We start from the raw sequence: 16093 nt of genomic DNA, 5'->3' as shown, positions 1-16093 counted from the left end.
TTTCTAATAACAATAGGAAGAAACCCCTCATTTTTTCTTTCAACTAACTTTAGCTTTAATTAACAAGTGTATCATCCACCAACTAGAGAGTTAAAAAACTATCACAAAAATCCCCATAAGAATGTCCACCCCCTGGTACTGTCAGTGGGCCGTTTGGTTGGCGACACACTGCACTACTGCACTCTATGTAGCAATGCAACACTGATCGTGATGGCGTACACAAAACTAACTTGTTCAATATATTATTAAAAAATTTTTTTTAAACTTTGCGTCAACTTTACAAAATAAAGGACAAAATGCCTATTTTAGAAAATAAATAAAGTTAAAGGACAGAGCAGTGAAATAAAGGACTGTCCTCTTAAATAAAGGACGTATGGTCACTGTACTTATAGGGGACCCAAGAGCCCATTTTTAAAAATCAATTTCTTTGTTTCTATGCAAGGACACATCACTGTGGTTATGAGGAGGGAATATGGAAAAATCTGTGGAGTCAAGTGGTTCAGAGGTTTTACTGGGACTTGTGCTCTTTCTCCATGGGGATGTTTCAGATATTGGCAAAAAGTCCAAGACAAAAATATAATATATTCTTGCAATTTTATTTATAGTTTATATAATTTATTTATATTGACTGATTATTTTATTACTTTAAATCCGGGAAGAGGCAAATACATTTTTTTTTCTTGTTTTTGTTTTTTTGCAACATACATTACATGAATTGTAATGAAAGAATGTATTATTTTTGTTTTTAATTTTAAATATAATGAAAATATATTTTACAATTTCCGTAACTAATTTGCAAAGAATTAATAATTGAAGTCCTTCACTAAATTAGAATCAAATTATTTCATAGTCTTTCTCAAAAGTTTCACAATTAACACTTCAATCAAAAGGCTTAAATTATATTCCAGTAAGATTTAATTCAAAAAGACATTTTTCGAATTAGGTCTGTGTGGCGACCACTTTGGTGATAAATCCCAAAGTCTCCACAAGGGGGAACCCCTGAACTGTACAAACCTGACCTATGACATCACACATTCCTGTTGGATTTGGACCTCGCTCCAGATGCATGTAGTATCGCTCAGTATTGTTGATCTTGTTTAAAAAATAACCCTTATGGTTATTTTTTAAACAAGGGTTTCAACAATAACCCTTACGGTTTAACTTTGCAGCTTGACTAGAAGAGCGACTCCAGTGTTAACTTCCTGGACATTTCCATTACGTGCAAGCAAGGGGAGATCTGGACCAATATTTACCGTAAACCCTGCTTTCAACCTGTTATCATCCCATGCCAATCAATCGATCCCAAGCATATCAAATTGGCGGTTTTCAGATCATGGATTAAACGTGCTTACACGCATTGTACAACTTTTTGCAACACGATAAGGGAGCTAAAGTACATTCTTGAGATAGCCCAACTAAATGGATATCCAAAGGAAGAAATAGAGAATCTTATTTCATCCTTCCAATCCACTGAACGGTGTTCTCCCAAGATTGACCATAATAAACGAATAGTACTTAATTACATCCCATTTTTGAACAAGATACACAGATCTACTGCCAGGTCTAATAACATACACATTGTATACCGCCGCAACCCCACTATTTTCAAACTTTTGAGAAACGATAAAAAGAAAGAGGATCGGAATTCGACAACGGGTATATATGATCAACGATTCGATTCCAGGCTAGTTTACGTGAGTGTGACGATGCGTGGTCTAAAGCAAAGGCTCAAGGAACATAAATACACAATCGATAAGAACCTTGATAACACTGTCTTAGCATCGTACGCAAAGCAACAGGATATAGACGTGCAATGGGATCAAGCATCAATTATAAAAACGATGACTAATAGGCAAACAATCAAACATGTGGAGAGGTTGGAAATCTATAAAGCGCACATGAAAACCGGTTGTATAAACCATAGAGACGCCGACTCATTGTCCACTGCATGGAGATCCTTTTACAATTATAAATTTTTCACTATTTATTTAGTTTATTTGTTAATTTTTCATTAGTTCGTCCGCTAGGGCGTTTTCTGTTAATTTTTATTTTTATATTTATTTCGAACGCATTTTATGTTCTATATTTACTGTTCTATTTTTGGTAACTGAAGATGATCGTTGAAAAACGATTGAAAACGTTTTTATTTTATTAAATTTTGCTGGATTTATATTGGTGTAATTTATTTTATATTTACTGTTACTTTTAATTTTATTTTATATATTTTGAGAATTTCTTTTGTTTAATTTTTCAAACAATATTAATTTAATCATTCTGTCATCAAATATACAGACCTGAAGATTATCTCCAATTGCAGATCGAAAACATCAGTTGAAAAAACTTTTTCAGATTAAATCTTACTGGAATATAATTTAAGGCTTTTGATTGAAGTGTTTATTATATCATTCCAGTTGACTAAGAGATGTTTTAATTCTTTTAGTTTCACAGTTTTATATAATAAATTTAGTAAAATATGAATTAATCATAATTAAACTTTAAGGCTTTCTGGCTCTTGATCTGATGTTGAAATGTCATAAAATTTGAAAGGTAAACTTTTCAGAACATGGAAAAGAATGCCATAAAAAATTTTAACCCCAAAATATGCTGGTTGGGAGAAATATGGTAGTGAACAAACAAGATAAAAATGGTGAAAAATAGATGTGATGAATAACAAAATGACACATGAAGTGAAAGTTTATTTAGTCCAATTACAATGAATTATATGTTGTTCTATATGATTGCTTTTTACTCACATCATGCTTGACAGAACATACTGAGAGAAATGTTTTGTAGATGTTGTGTTGTGTTGTCTTTTAGGACTGCCAAGTTAGGGACATTTCCATAATAAAGGTTGGCCTTAAAATAGCCCCTCAAACAAACATCACATAAAGCCCTTTCAAATGGGAATAAGTGACTGATCACTTTTCAATAGAAAGTGTCAAAGAGTAATTAACCATTCTTTCTAATGTTGTCACTTGGTTATGCTATCTTGCATAAAAGTGATTCTTCACAAACATCCTCATTGCTATAATTTCAGACTAATAAAGCTAAAGAGCATATTGTGTTGCTTCTTTGCAGTGGCGTACCGTGGGTGTCAGCCACCTGGGCGGAGGAAATTTTCGACCCCCTTATTTAGGTCAGTAATACTCCGAACTTACGCGATAGGTGGGACCGAGCGGTAACCATGTAAGTCGGGGTATAATTTCGCATATAAATACATACAAATAATTTTTAATTGGGGCCGGAGACTAAAGAAAACAATAATTTAGAAAAAAATGTTTAATAAAATCTTAGATAATACATATGTATAACAAATTAGGCCTATATTATTTTACAATTTTTCACATTTACTTGATTATTACGCCATAATTTTAACATTGTTTCCATCTCAGCGATAATACTGTGACGTTTACGAATGATGCTTGAATTTAAAGATTGAGCATTTTTCACAGCTTCGAGAATTTTTTCTTTGCCTTTTATAATTGTTCTGACCGACAATTCCGGTAGATCAAACTTCTTTGCCAATTCACAAATTTTCATTTTTGTATCGAAGTCTTTAATAATGGGTACGTTCGTAAAGTCAAACGAGTTAAACGCGTTAGTAACGAATCGTTCGAAAAGTCTAACGAAATAGGAATAACGATGACGTCATTCTCGTTTAACTCGTTCGACTTTACGAACATACCCAATGTTAACTTTACATTCCAAAGATAAAGTTTTTCTTTTCTTGTTTGATGCAGAAGAATTAGTTCTACTTCGTTTGGATGACATAGTAGAGTCTCTCGAGTCTCCGTAGATATAACAAACACAGAAATAAATAACACAAAATAAATTGTAGCTATGTGTGAATTCCGCGCAACACATCCGAACATGTAAGCTGAACAATAGTGTGGGGGGAGTGAGTAATCAAGGGTTGCGTGGCGCTCAAACAAAAGACGAATCGACGAGATTTGAAAATCGCGTAACTCCGGGTTCGTGTAAGTCGGGGTATTACTGTATTTCAATTTAAAAAACCAAAATTCAGTTTTGTCACAGAACAAGCAATGAAAAATTTGGTGGTAGTACAGTGACCTGTCTAAAATAGTTCTATTGGATATTAGTGGTGTATATGAACACAAATCAATCTTACAAGCAAAAAAAAAAAATAAAATAAAAGGTCAACAGGTTTCGCAGGAACTCCTCAGATGAAAAAGTTACTAGTTCATCCGGTGAGTCCCGATTCCTGTGGACTGTCCGGATGATAGCACTATTGTAGGCGCAATGCAAGTATAGATTAGGATGTTTCAAATTTTTACAAAATATTATTATTTATTGTAAAATTTTGCCACCCCCTAAAAAGTGCCGCCCGGGGTGGGCTGCCCCCACTACGGTACACCACTGCTTCTTTGCAATAACAAAACAAAAAGAACTGTTGTAAAGATTTTGTGAAACTACACTAACTGGTAACTTTAGATGTGTTCAGTGGAATATGCTGCACATTTCAGATTGCATCTAAGATTCAAATTTGATAGTTTTCTGTGTTTACTATTAACCTTTGACAGATTCATTAGAATTTTTAGTTTTTATTCTGAGATGTTTGGAGTACACAATCAAGAAATTTAAGAAAATTTAATTTAATTTAAGAAAAAATTCTTTCAATAGTAGCTGAGGTTGTTGGAGTGTGAAATATACAAGAAATAAGTTTCTTCTCATGTGCTCAGCATGCTCCAGAATTAACATCTAAAACAGTGTTGCCAGAATACTTTTAGCAATACTCCAATGTATGACATACAATTATTTATTATTTAAATTTTTTTTTTTTTTTAAATAATAATTGAAGACAAGTTCACCCATATAGGAATCACCATTTTTTGCGTAAGACAGTACATTTCCGACGACCAACCTTCCTATCTAGGCTACTATTTCCTTACTAAGGAACTTCCTTACTAGGCTACTAGACCTTTGTCTTCAAATATTATTAAAAAATAAAAAGAACCATCGGACGAAAAAATTACGAATTATGACTGTAAAATATCGTCACTAGGGGAACCTTTTTAATCTACATTTTCCAGCGCTCTCTTCTCAGTGGATAAAAGGCCAAAACACCCCCGAGAAAGTACAGATGGTAACAAGAAAGACGTTTGTATAACACCAGTTCTGATTTTAGAAAATCTTTGTGTTTTTAATCGGATATTTTTTTGTGTTTTTAAAAGGACTTTTTTAAACTTTTTGGTGGCTAGTAGCCTAGAAAGGAAGGTCGGTTGCCGGAAATGTACTGTCTTACGCAAAAAATGGTGATTCCTATATGGGTGAACTTGTCTTCAAATATTATTAAAAAATAAAAAGAACCATCGGACAAAAAAATTATGAATTTTAAATTTTCCTAATGTTTTTACTATGGAAACTGGGACAAGGCCAAAATTTTTACTTTATGAGATGACACCAAGGTACTCCATTTCAATCTCAAGTCTTCACAAGACTATATTTAGATTAATAATATCTCAGCCTATCAGCTAGCTCAGCAGAGAAACTAGAATTAATATTTAGTGAAGTGCTTTTATATCCCCAAAACTATTCATATGCTACCCACTTTATGTGTTGCTGACTGTATGGCTGACACAATTAAGGTGTTAGCCTATTGCTCTGGGTACCCAGGTTCAAACCTGTGACCCCACAGGTAAAAAAACAAAGGAATTTTTCTGGATTTGTCACACCTCTATCCCTCACTTGCTCAGCTGCTTCATAGTGGGCATGGCTTGAGAAAAGACTTTGTGTTTACAAGGCAGTAAAAAAATGTCCTTTGCAGGAAAGTATTCTTTGGTACATTATTTTGCTGAAAGATGAAATTGTCTCCCAAACCCACTTTTGTCACAGAAACAGAGATTTTTGTTGAGGATCTAACAGTACAGTTGGATGTTCAAAATGCCATTGATAAATTTAAATTTCCCAACATCTTTGCCTACTGTGGAGCCCCAAACCTTAACATTACCACCACATTTGATGAAACTAACAGCTGAAACTTTTCCCTGGACTTCCTCCAAACTTTCTGTGTATTGTCTGAGCATAGTTTAAATTTGGATTAGTCCGATCATAAAACTTTCTCCCAGAAAGTGTCATATATGTTGACATACTTTTTTGCAAATGCCAATTGACTCGCCATATGACTCTTGTTCAAAAAAGGCCTCTTCCTCATTATGTGCCCCCAAATGCAGCTTTGTGAATGTGATTATAATTGTTTGTGGAGTTACCTTGATGCTGAGCTTCTATTTCAGCTTAATTGCCAGCTGTGGGGCAGATAAGTAAAGATTTTTCCTTGCCTTCTGAATGATGACTCAACCATGGGTGCTAGTGGTCTTTTTTTTTTGTCCATGTCCAGATAAATTGATGACTAAACCAGTCATTTATGTTTTTAACAATGAGAAAATAATTCAATATGAAATTGCTGTCAATTTTTTGATACAATGGTAGAAATGGCTGGTTGAATGAAAATCAATGACTAAGTTTTGATGGTTAATACTAACCTATGATTTTTTGATTGGCATGATGGAGCACAAAGTAAATCTGTAAAACATCATAAATTTTACATATGAAAAAATATAATTAAATTCACTTATATGAATCTTAGGGTTTTTTTTATTACCTGAATGGGGAAGTGTCCAATTAACTTTTTTGTGCTCAAATTTGATGATATAAACTTTTAGCAAGCCTTAAAACTTATTGTAAACACCAATATGAAACAATAATAACCGAAATTGACAAGCTCTATAAGAAGATGTAAAACTCACAAAAGCATGTATGCAATTTTGTATGAATCTGCATAAGAAAGTTAATTACACCTCACATTGAATAATGATCTAGTGCAGGTGTGTCAAACTCATCTAAACAACAGACCATTTAATGTGACTGGTAAGATTCATGTGGGCCATATCACAATTACAAATTTTCTTAAAATTATAATTTGAAGTAAGAATACAGGAACATAGATAGGACAATTAAAACACATTATGTAGTTCAGTGAATTCATCTCGACAAAATATAATTGCTATAGTATTGCTTTTATTTAAACATTTATTTTATTTAATGTACATATTTATAAAACTAAAGTTAATTGTTTTTACTGGAAACAATATCTGGATTCAAAGACTGAGAACAAACAATCTTCATTATGGCAGATAGATGTTTATCAGTTAATCTTGATCTGTAAATCATTTTATTTAATTTCATGCATGAAAATAAATTGCTCACATAAGTACATACTTCCAAAATATCTTAAAATTTGTTCAGCTAACTTTTTAATTTCTGGGTATTTTTCATCTAAATAGGAATATATTTTGGGAGTTTCTACTTCTCAATATTTGTCTTTTAAAACGATTTAATGCCATTAGTTGTTATAGAAATAAGCTTGTCAAAAGGAAGCTTATAGTTTTCTAAAATACTCCATACAGCATTAAAAATATCTTCACCCAATTGTTGTTCTGTAAAGAGGGCTATTTTCCAACAATTCTTCATTGATCCTCATGTTATCACAACCATGACAAAAAAATCAGCAACTTGTGCAACATCTCTTACATGTGTGGTTTTATCAATCACAATTGAAAAGCATTGGACTTTGGTAGATACTACCTGTAGTTGTGAACTGATGTCATCTGTCATTTCTGTAATTCTGTCTGCCATCATATTTCTTAATAATGAGATAGCTTGAAATGCCTATACCTTTTCTGGACGGATAAATTTGGCAACTTTTATCATACATTCCTTGATTAAAAAACCATCATGAATAATTTTGAATGTTTTGCTAATAAATAACTTATTTCATAACTAGCTCTTGTTACTGATTCATTACTTTTCATGAATTTTGTAAGCACTTGTTGCTGGCTACTAAGTGAATTGTTCATTGTTTTTAATTTTTCTTCTCTTATTTTTCCTTCAAATCAAGAAAATTGTTCTTCGTGATTAGTGCTATAATGTTGCTTAATATTGTATTCTTTACAGACACTAATTGTTTCTTTGAAAATTAAGAAGGTAATTTTATTGTTCACTTCCACACAAAAATAGTTCAGTTCCCACCTTACTTGAAATTTACTTCCCTTGTCATCAATCTTTCATTTTTTTAGCATTGAATTTTATTTACCATTAAAAGTGGCATTTTCTGTATAAAAATTAGGGTTGAAATTTAAATTTAAAAACTATATACAGTGGGTGATTGGTTAATGAACAAATCGGATAACAAACACTTTCGTGAAAGATTTTTATGATCGGATAATGAACACTTCACTGAACAAACATAAAAAGAAGCAACAAACTTTTCTGAGCGTGGAGACGTCAACATTGATGCTCAACCCAATATCAATCGGATAGTGTTTCCCTGAACTTTGAAACTCTCCATTGTAATTCCAGCTTTTTGTTTACTTTTCTGACAAATAATTTTTTTATAGTCTTCGCGAGACTGTCGGACATGCCATAAGTTTTGCGTCAGTTTTTATTTTCTAAAGGTGAGAGTTTAACTGTCCTATTGGGTATTTGTTAACATTTTAACACCAAAATTTTGAATTACATTCAGGCCTCACATTTACATAATTCTTTCATGCGCTAGTTGATTTCTGTTCTCTGAATTTTTGTGAGTGCATTTCTGAACTTTTTATTTCATAATATTATGGAACATAAAAAGAGTGGAGTGTCAATAACCATGCTCACCATAAAAACTAAGCAAGAGATAATAGCCAAAGTAGAGTGGGCAGATGTCTGATGTTGCTAGGCAGTATGTCATGAACAGGTCTACAGTAGGCACAATCTTAGCTAAGAAAGATATAATCAAGAAGACTCAAAGAGCTAAAGGAGTAACGAAAATCACATCTGAGAAACAATGATGTTTCAGCCATGAAAAAATGGAGAGATTGCTTTTAATTTGGATAAAAGAAAGAGAAATGAAAAAAGATGTAACTAGTATGACTATCATTCAAGAGAAAGCTAGAGAAATTTTTGAAGAACTGAAGAAACAAACTCCAAATTCATCAGATGAAGAGATAGAATTCAAAGCTACTACTGGATGGTTTTCAAAGTTTAGAAGGAGAACTGGCATTAAACATGTAGTAATTCATGGTGAGTTTGCTAGTGCAGATAAAGAAGAGGCTGAGTTCTGTATCAAATTTGAAGAATTTATTAAAAAAGGATATTGTCCACAACAAATTTTCAATTATGATGAAAGTGATTTATTTTGGAAGCGCATGCCAAACCGTGCCTACATTACGAAAGAAGAGAAAAATATCCCTGGGCATAAACCCATGAAAGACCGACTGACGTTATTATTGGAAGCTAATGCTAGCGGTGATATGAAGCTTATCCCGCTTCTTGTCTATCACTCTGAGAACCCTAGAGCATTCAAAAAAAATTCCATAATTAAAGAAAAACTGTCAGTGATGTGGAGATCAAATAAAAGGGCATGGGTCATGCAGGCTCTTTTCTAAGAATGCCTGTTTGAAGTTTGTGCTCCTAGCATCAAGGATTACCTTCAGACCAATGAATTGCCATTAAAAGCACTGTTGCTATTGGACAATGCACCAGGACACCCAAAAGACCTTGAAGATAATTTGCTGGAAGACTTTCCCTGGCTGAGAGTTCAGTTTCTACCTCTGAATACCACTTTGTTGATTCAACCAATGGATCAAGAGGTTATTGCTGGTTTCAAGAAATTGTACATTCGAGCACTGTTTCGTCGGTGTTTTGAAACATGCCAGTTCTCCTCAACAATGACATTAAAAACATTTTGGAAAGAAAAATTTGATATTCTTTAAGCTATACAGCTCATTCAAAAAGCATTGTCAGAAATCACTCAACGACAGTCTGCTTGACAAAAGCTGTGTCCCTCCTGCATTCAGGGAGAGAGAGATGATGTCCCTGAAATTATGGATGAAATTGTGACAACTGCTAGAGATCTGGAATTGGAAGTGAATAAAGATGACATTGAAGAACTCATAATGGAATCTGAAACTGATCTGACGACAGAACTCCAAGAATGCTTAAATGAAGAACACCAAGAAACTCAGAGAGATGTGTTTTCTTCTGAAAAAGAAGATGAAAAAGGATCAATGCCAACATCTGCTATTAAAGATCTTTTGAAGAAGTGGGAGGATGTCAGAACAACAGTCTTAGAATGGCATCCAAACCAAGTTGAGGTTAATAGGCTTGGGGATCTCTACGATGACAATGCTATTAATTACTTCTGAAAAATCCTGAAGAAGAGAGAAAAGCAATCAACATTGGACAGATTCTTTAATGCCCCACAAACAGAAAAAAAACATAACTGATAAAAATGCAAGACTGTGTATATATGTATTTTTATTATTACATATAAATAAACATAGTAAGAAAGTATATGTTTTTTTTATTTTTTGGAGTCTCTGGAAGAAATTAACCAAATTCCCATAAAAACCTATGGTAAATTGATAATCAGTTAATGAACAATTCAGATAACGAACAAAGTCTTCGAATGGATTATGTTCATTAACCGATCACCCACTGTATACTTACATTTTTTTTAATAAGTTATAAAACAAAACGACTCACAAATCTTTAACACACCAGTCGAGACAAAGAAACTAGCCCAAATGCCTTTTATTAAAATTCAAAGAAAATACAGTTATGCACCTCAACTGTGGTGGCTGTGTCTACCAACCATATATGGCTCTGCAAGAGAAAATAAGACTTTTTAGCAAGTTTTGAAGCTTGGAATCTCTAGATTGAAATTGACCTGAATTTACTGGCAAGGTGTGTAACCATGGCCTAGTTTCCCATGGTTGACCACTAAATTGTAGCATATGACGTATGATGTCATAGCAACAATGCGATGGTTACTTGCTGTTTTCTTTGTAACTTATTGTTCTGTATTTCATTTTATTGCACATGACCACAAAAATTCACATTTGGGACCATATGCAGCCTGTGTACCACCAGTTTGACACCCCTGATCTAGTGTAATGTTATGATGTAATATATTCTGTCTTCCTACATTAAAACCAACATTTTATTCAAAAATTGCAAGTACTTTCTATAGTTTACAATTATCCTCTTCAGGTTGATTCGATTAGTCTCAAATCTAGTTTGATTTGAGACTAATCGAATCAACCTGAAGAGGATAGTTGTAAACTATCGAAAGTACTTGCAATAAAAAACATTGGTTTTAATGCCAGAAGACAGAATACATTACATTGTAATATTACACTAGAATTTGCATAAATTTGTATCAAATTGAATAGACACATGCAATTTTACCAATGTCTGATTATTGTTTTTTTGCCTTCTATATCCTTGATAATATGTCAGAAATATAAGTTGTTAGAAAAGTTTTGGTTAGCTTCATAATATGTTATTAAATATTTGCAAAATAAAAAGCATAATACTTTCTAATGAATAACTGAAGAAATTGACTCCTAATCTTAAAAAAAAAAAGAAAGAAAGAAAACAGATCTGATATAGTAGCCAAGAATTTTTTAAAGAATATATGACTCTGGACTCTGGCTCCAACTCCAAAATTTAGCTTGCAGTATTGTCTTTTGAAGAAGGTTTATTTTGATAAAGCATTAAAAAAAATTTGCCCATAGAAAAACTCAAAACTGCATTGATGAGTCTGATTTGATTGATTTTCTGATTTGATTCTGATCTGTTTAGGTCTGTATCAATCAAACATCCTCAGGTTATATAAGCCTAATAAAGAACAGAACACCAAGTTGAATACAGAATTCAAATCAAACTAAAACTGCTGAAGTTCAGGCATGTGTCCTGCATGATGAATGTATAAATATAGAAAAAATAATTGAAAGATACATTCATTATGCAAGGCTTATGCATGAAACTTGGCCGTTTTAAAGTTTGATTTGAATTCTGTATTCAATTTGATGTTCTGCTCTTAATTAGGCTTATGTAACTTGTCAGAGGATGTCTGATATGGATGAAAACATTCATTATATTAAATAGTTTTGTATTTATGTACTGGTTTGGTGAACAGGCATATTTTTAAGTAATATATACCAGTTCTTGATGTGTATAATCTGTTCAGGCTGTTTATAATATAAATTATAAATGTATAATTTGAAAGTGCAAATAAAAAATTAGTAAACTAAAACTAATAGTATACAATTGCTTCAATTAAAATTTAATTACTGGGTAATCAGAAAAGGGGCCAAAATTTAAAATGTTAAAATGTCTCTGCATGCAATGATAAAACCATTAGTCAAAGGTCTGTTGACAATAACTCCTGCAACTTCTGCAACTTGGAACAAATTTCCATCTTTCCAAATCTAACTGGCAAATATTAAGTTAAATTCTACATCAAATATTATATACTATATACACATACATACACACACTGTCAGATGGCATTAAAACCTTTTTTAAAATGCAAGTACTTTCAATGATACAATATCGTCATCGTCATGCCAGTGAACATCTTGAATTTGGAACAGAATGTCACTATGTGCAGTTTTCTAAACATTTTAACATTTAAATGTTCTGTAACTGCACTTAAATATAACTCATACCTCAAAACAAAAACCTTTAAAATGCAACCTTTTTATTCATATTTCAAATGTTTTCAGCCGTTTTGAATGGTTTTCCTCAAGAACAGAAAAATCAAATAATTCTGATTTTACTTTCTATCAGGTCAGTCCATAAGTTCGTGCGCATTTTTATCTACAAAAAAAGCAACAAAAAATTTTAATTAAATTTTATTTCAATCTATAATGTATTCACCATTATTTTGTACAATTTCTTGCCATCTTGATGGTAGCTTTTTAATCCCGTCTTTGTAAAATGATTTCGGTTTTGAATCAAAATATTCAGAAATAGCCTTTTTTACATTGTTCTCATCCTCAAAAGTTTTTCCTTTTAAAAAATTCTGCAAACTCCGAAAAAGATGATAATCACTGGGAGCAATATCTGGCAAATATGGTGGATGAGGTAAAATTTCCCAGTTGAAGCTTTTGAGTTGAGCAGTTGACGTTGTTGTCAGTTAGCTATTGACAGTTCATGTGGTATCCATTTTCCTAGCTTTGAAACTTTTCCGATTTGTTGTAGATGTCTATGAACAGTTCCATGGGATGAATTTAAACGTTCCGCAATTTCATCAACTGTTAAAGATGGTTCTGCTTCAACTAGTGCAGAGAGAGCATCATCATCAAAGTCAACGGGTCTTCCAGTACGAGCCTTATCCTCCACACTAAAATCATTATTTCTAAATCTTTCAAACCACTTCTGCGCAGTCCTTACACTAATTACAGTTTGATTATGAACAGTATTTAATTTTTTGGCTGCATTTGTAGCATTCTCACCACTTAAAAATAAAAAGTATAAAACATGTCTCTTATATTCATCTGTTACTTCCATTTTAACGAAAATAAACAACTGAAATGTTCCCAATTCTGAACAGTATTATATGAATGAGATCCAATTTAACACTTCAGTGTAAAAAGTATCACATTAGACTGGCATTTTTAACAGCAAAACAAGGTCATAAAATATGCACGAACTTATGGACTGACCTAATATAATGAACTTTCTTTTGGAACATTTAAACATTTGAATTTTCTTATCTAGTGCACTTTTCTAGTGCAATTTTTATGGCTGTTAAATAATAAATGGTTTTTAGTAGGTCCACTGCTCGTTTAAACTCAACTGTTTGTACAATATTCGCTATTGGTCCGGATTCTACCAATCCTGTCGCGACACGAGTCGGCAATGACATTTTACCGTGTTATATGAACACGATCACAATTTTTTCCCCGTGTTAAAGAAATCAGTATTATACAAACCCATGTTATAGGGGGTCTACTGTATATGAACTTCTGCTTTGGGCCGGAAGTCACTTATTTCAATTCAAAAATTTTCTCCCAAATGGAGGTAGATACATGACAGGCATGATTTCATTGTTAATAGGAAAAGTATTATTTACAGGGCCAAGATACTATCACACTTAGTCATTGTGATAAAAACTTGCAGTCCGGCATTATGACTTGGTCACAATAAATAATTGTTTGTTGAAGTATAAAACTACACGCACTTTAGGACCACCCTGTATATTTATATGATTTTTAATTCATAGTTTCTTATTAGGCATGTTTTCAAACTAAGATTTCTTTTAAAAATAAGAAAAAACATGAAAAATAATTTATTATAGCCCAAAAAAAATGTACACATTTTTGTTACTTTTTTACATAGTCACCATTGATTTGCACACATTTTTGATATTGTGTCACTAGTATTTTTATTTCATTGTCAAAGAAGTCCTCTATCAATGTGTCTTGAACCATTCGGTAATTTTTTTTTTCAGTTTATCATTTTTAAATGATGAACTGAAAAAAAAAAAAAACACTACTGAACTGAATGACATTACTGAACTGAACATGAACTGAAAGCTATTTCATTGAAACATTGTAAAACTTCACACTGCATCTTAAACTGTTCAAATGTTGTAAAAATTTTGCTGGGAAATTTTTGAACACCCTCCTTATAGGTCCAATCTTATGTCATGAGACTATCATCTTTTTGCATTGAAAAAAATTGCTTTTATTGAAGCAGTTGAAAATGATGATGAACTGAAAATGGCATTATTGAATGGTTCAAAACATTGGTGGCAGACTTCTTTGAAATTTAAATAAGGAAACTGGTAACATGATTTCAAAAATGTCTGCAAGTCAATGGTGACTATATGGAAAATTATGGAAATGTGTATTTCTCTTTTGGCTATAATAAATTATTTTTATCTTTCATGTTTTTTTTTTTTTATTTCAAAACAAGTCTTACTTTAAACACATGCTTTGTATATTAATAATCAGTTGTTATAAATGATCTGTGAAATAAATAAGAAACTATTTATATTATAAAGTGAGAATCTTTAATTAATAATGTATTAAATCTTTAACTAATAATAATTTTACAGACTTTGTAGGAACACCTTTAAAGGGAGTTAAAGTTCGTATTGTTAAGGATAATCCTTCTTCAAAAGTTGGCTATGATGTTATTGTAGAAGGAGATTATAAGAAGACTAATATTATTAAAAATCCAGGTGATGAAATTGGAGAACTTCAAGTTATGAGTGGAAGTGTATTTAAAGAATACTGGAATAAACCAGATGAGACAAAGAAAACGTTTACATCTGATGGCTGGTTTAAGACAGGTAAATATTATTGATCTTTTTTGTGAAATATAATGCAGGATATGATGTGCTGTATAATGTATATGTTACTGTGAATGACCAACATCTGGCAAATGTCAACATTCTCTGGTGAATGTCAGCTTTCACACAGTCGTTTTGTGTATGTATGAAATATTTGCTAAATATCATTATTTCTCACTTACACCGGCAAATGTTGACATTCAGCATGCACTGATTGTGAATGTTGAATGAAAATATTTTTATTACGTTAAGACAAAAATGAAACATTTTAATATGTGAAAATAGGAGAAAACTTAAGTAACAGCACTGTAAATAAACTTTTGAACCTAAAATGAACAGTACATTCTTAATCATTAAAGAAAATAATACAATAATAAATTTACACATAAATTATGTGATTAACGTTATACAATCTTATTTATTGCAACAACTTAAACTGTTGTGACACTTTGAATTGCACAAGAGTCCCTTGCTTTTACAACTGCATTTATTCATGGAACACTTCTTTTTGCAATGACAGCGTGTATAGCCTTGCCCTCCACTTTTCAAATTAGCTGCAGCTGCTTCTCTCAGCGATATTTCTTGAGAAGAAATCTCATCTATGGAAAATAACTTTTCTTTACAAATTACAAACTGATTACGTTATTACATGATTATGAACTGATCTGTTAATGGTGTCTTTTATTCGGATATCGCTGATGCCTTACCGACGATCCCTCCATCCTCTGCTACTCGACCTGACAAACCAATCCCCACCTCACGGGATGAAAAGACCTTGTTCTATCTCCAGCTATCCACAAAGGATTTGGCGACAGACTGTCGCCTCTGTCGACATCGGCTTCTCGGGTGTTGTTTCGACCTCCACCAAAGCTTATCTGTGCTTGTTGACATACACCGGTGATTGTTCAAATGTATAATAATATAACCAAATATTCGGACTTTCACCGA

The 16093-nt window shown here is 32.4% G+C and overlaps 2 protein-coding genes across 2 annotated transcripts in view; both read left to right on the top strand.

Annotated features, from left to right (window-relative positions):
- Nucleotides 1-16093, top strand: part of LOC111626458 (acyl-CoA synthetase family member 3, mitochondrial-like) — a 24938-nt gene that overhangs the window by 6252 nt on the left and 2593 nt on the right. Inside the window, exons 3-4 of the mRNA XM_023369834.1 lie at nucleotides 8900-9078; nucleotides 14909-15145. Of these exons, the coding sequence (XP_023225602.1) occupies nucleotides 8900-9078; nucleotides 14909-15145 (416 nt within the window). The remainder of the gene's footprint in view (nucleotides 1-8899; nucleotides 9079-14908; nucleotides 15146-16093) is intronic.
- Nucleotides 8837-10160, top strand: LOC111626443 (tigger transposable element-derived protein 1-like). Its single transcript, XM_023369813.1, has one exon. The coding sequence runs from the start codon at nucleotides 8865-8867 to the stop codon at nucleotides 9441-9443; it is 579 nt and encodes a 192-aa protein (XP_023225581.1). The 5' UTR covers nucleotides 8837-8864; the 3' UTR covers nucleotides 9444-10160.

The sequence above is a fragment of the Centruroides sculpturatus genome, unplaced genomic scaffold (assembly GCF_000671375.1).
Source record: "Centruroides sculpturatus isolate CEXI.00-Female unplaced genomic scaffold, Cexi_2.0 scaffold313, whole genome shotgun sequence".
Taxonomy (NCBI): Eukaryota; Metazoa; Arthropoda; class Arachnida; order Scorpiones; family Buthidae; genus Centruroides; species Centruroides sculpturatus.
Note: the sequence above shows the minus strand (reverse complement) of the source record. Positions and strands in the feature narration are given on the sequence as shown.

What these genes read in the sequence shown, in the direction of transcription:
- LOC111626443 (XM_023369813.1), top strand. Translation starts at nt 8,865, where the DNA reads ATGGAGAGATTGCTTTTAATTTGGATAAAAGAAAGAGAAATGAAAAAA.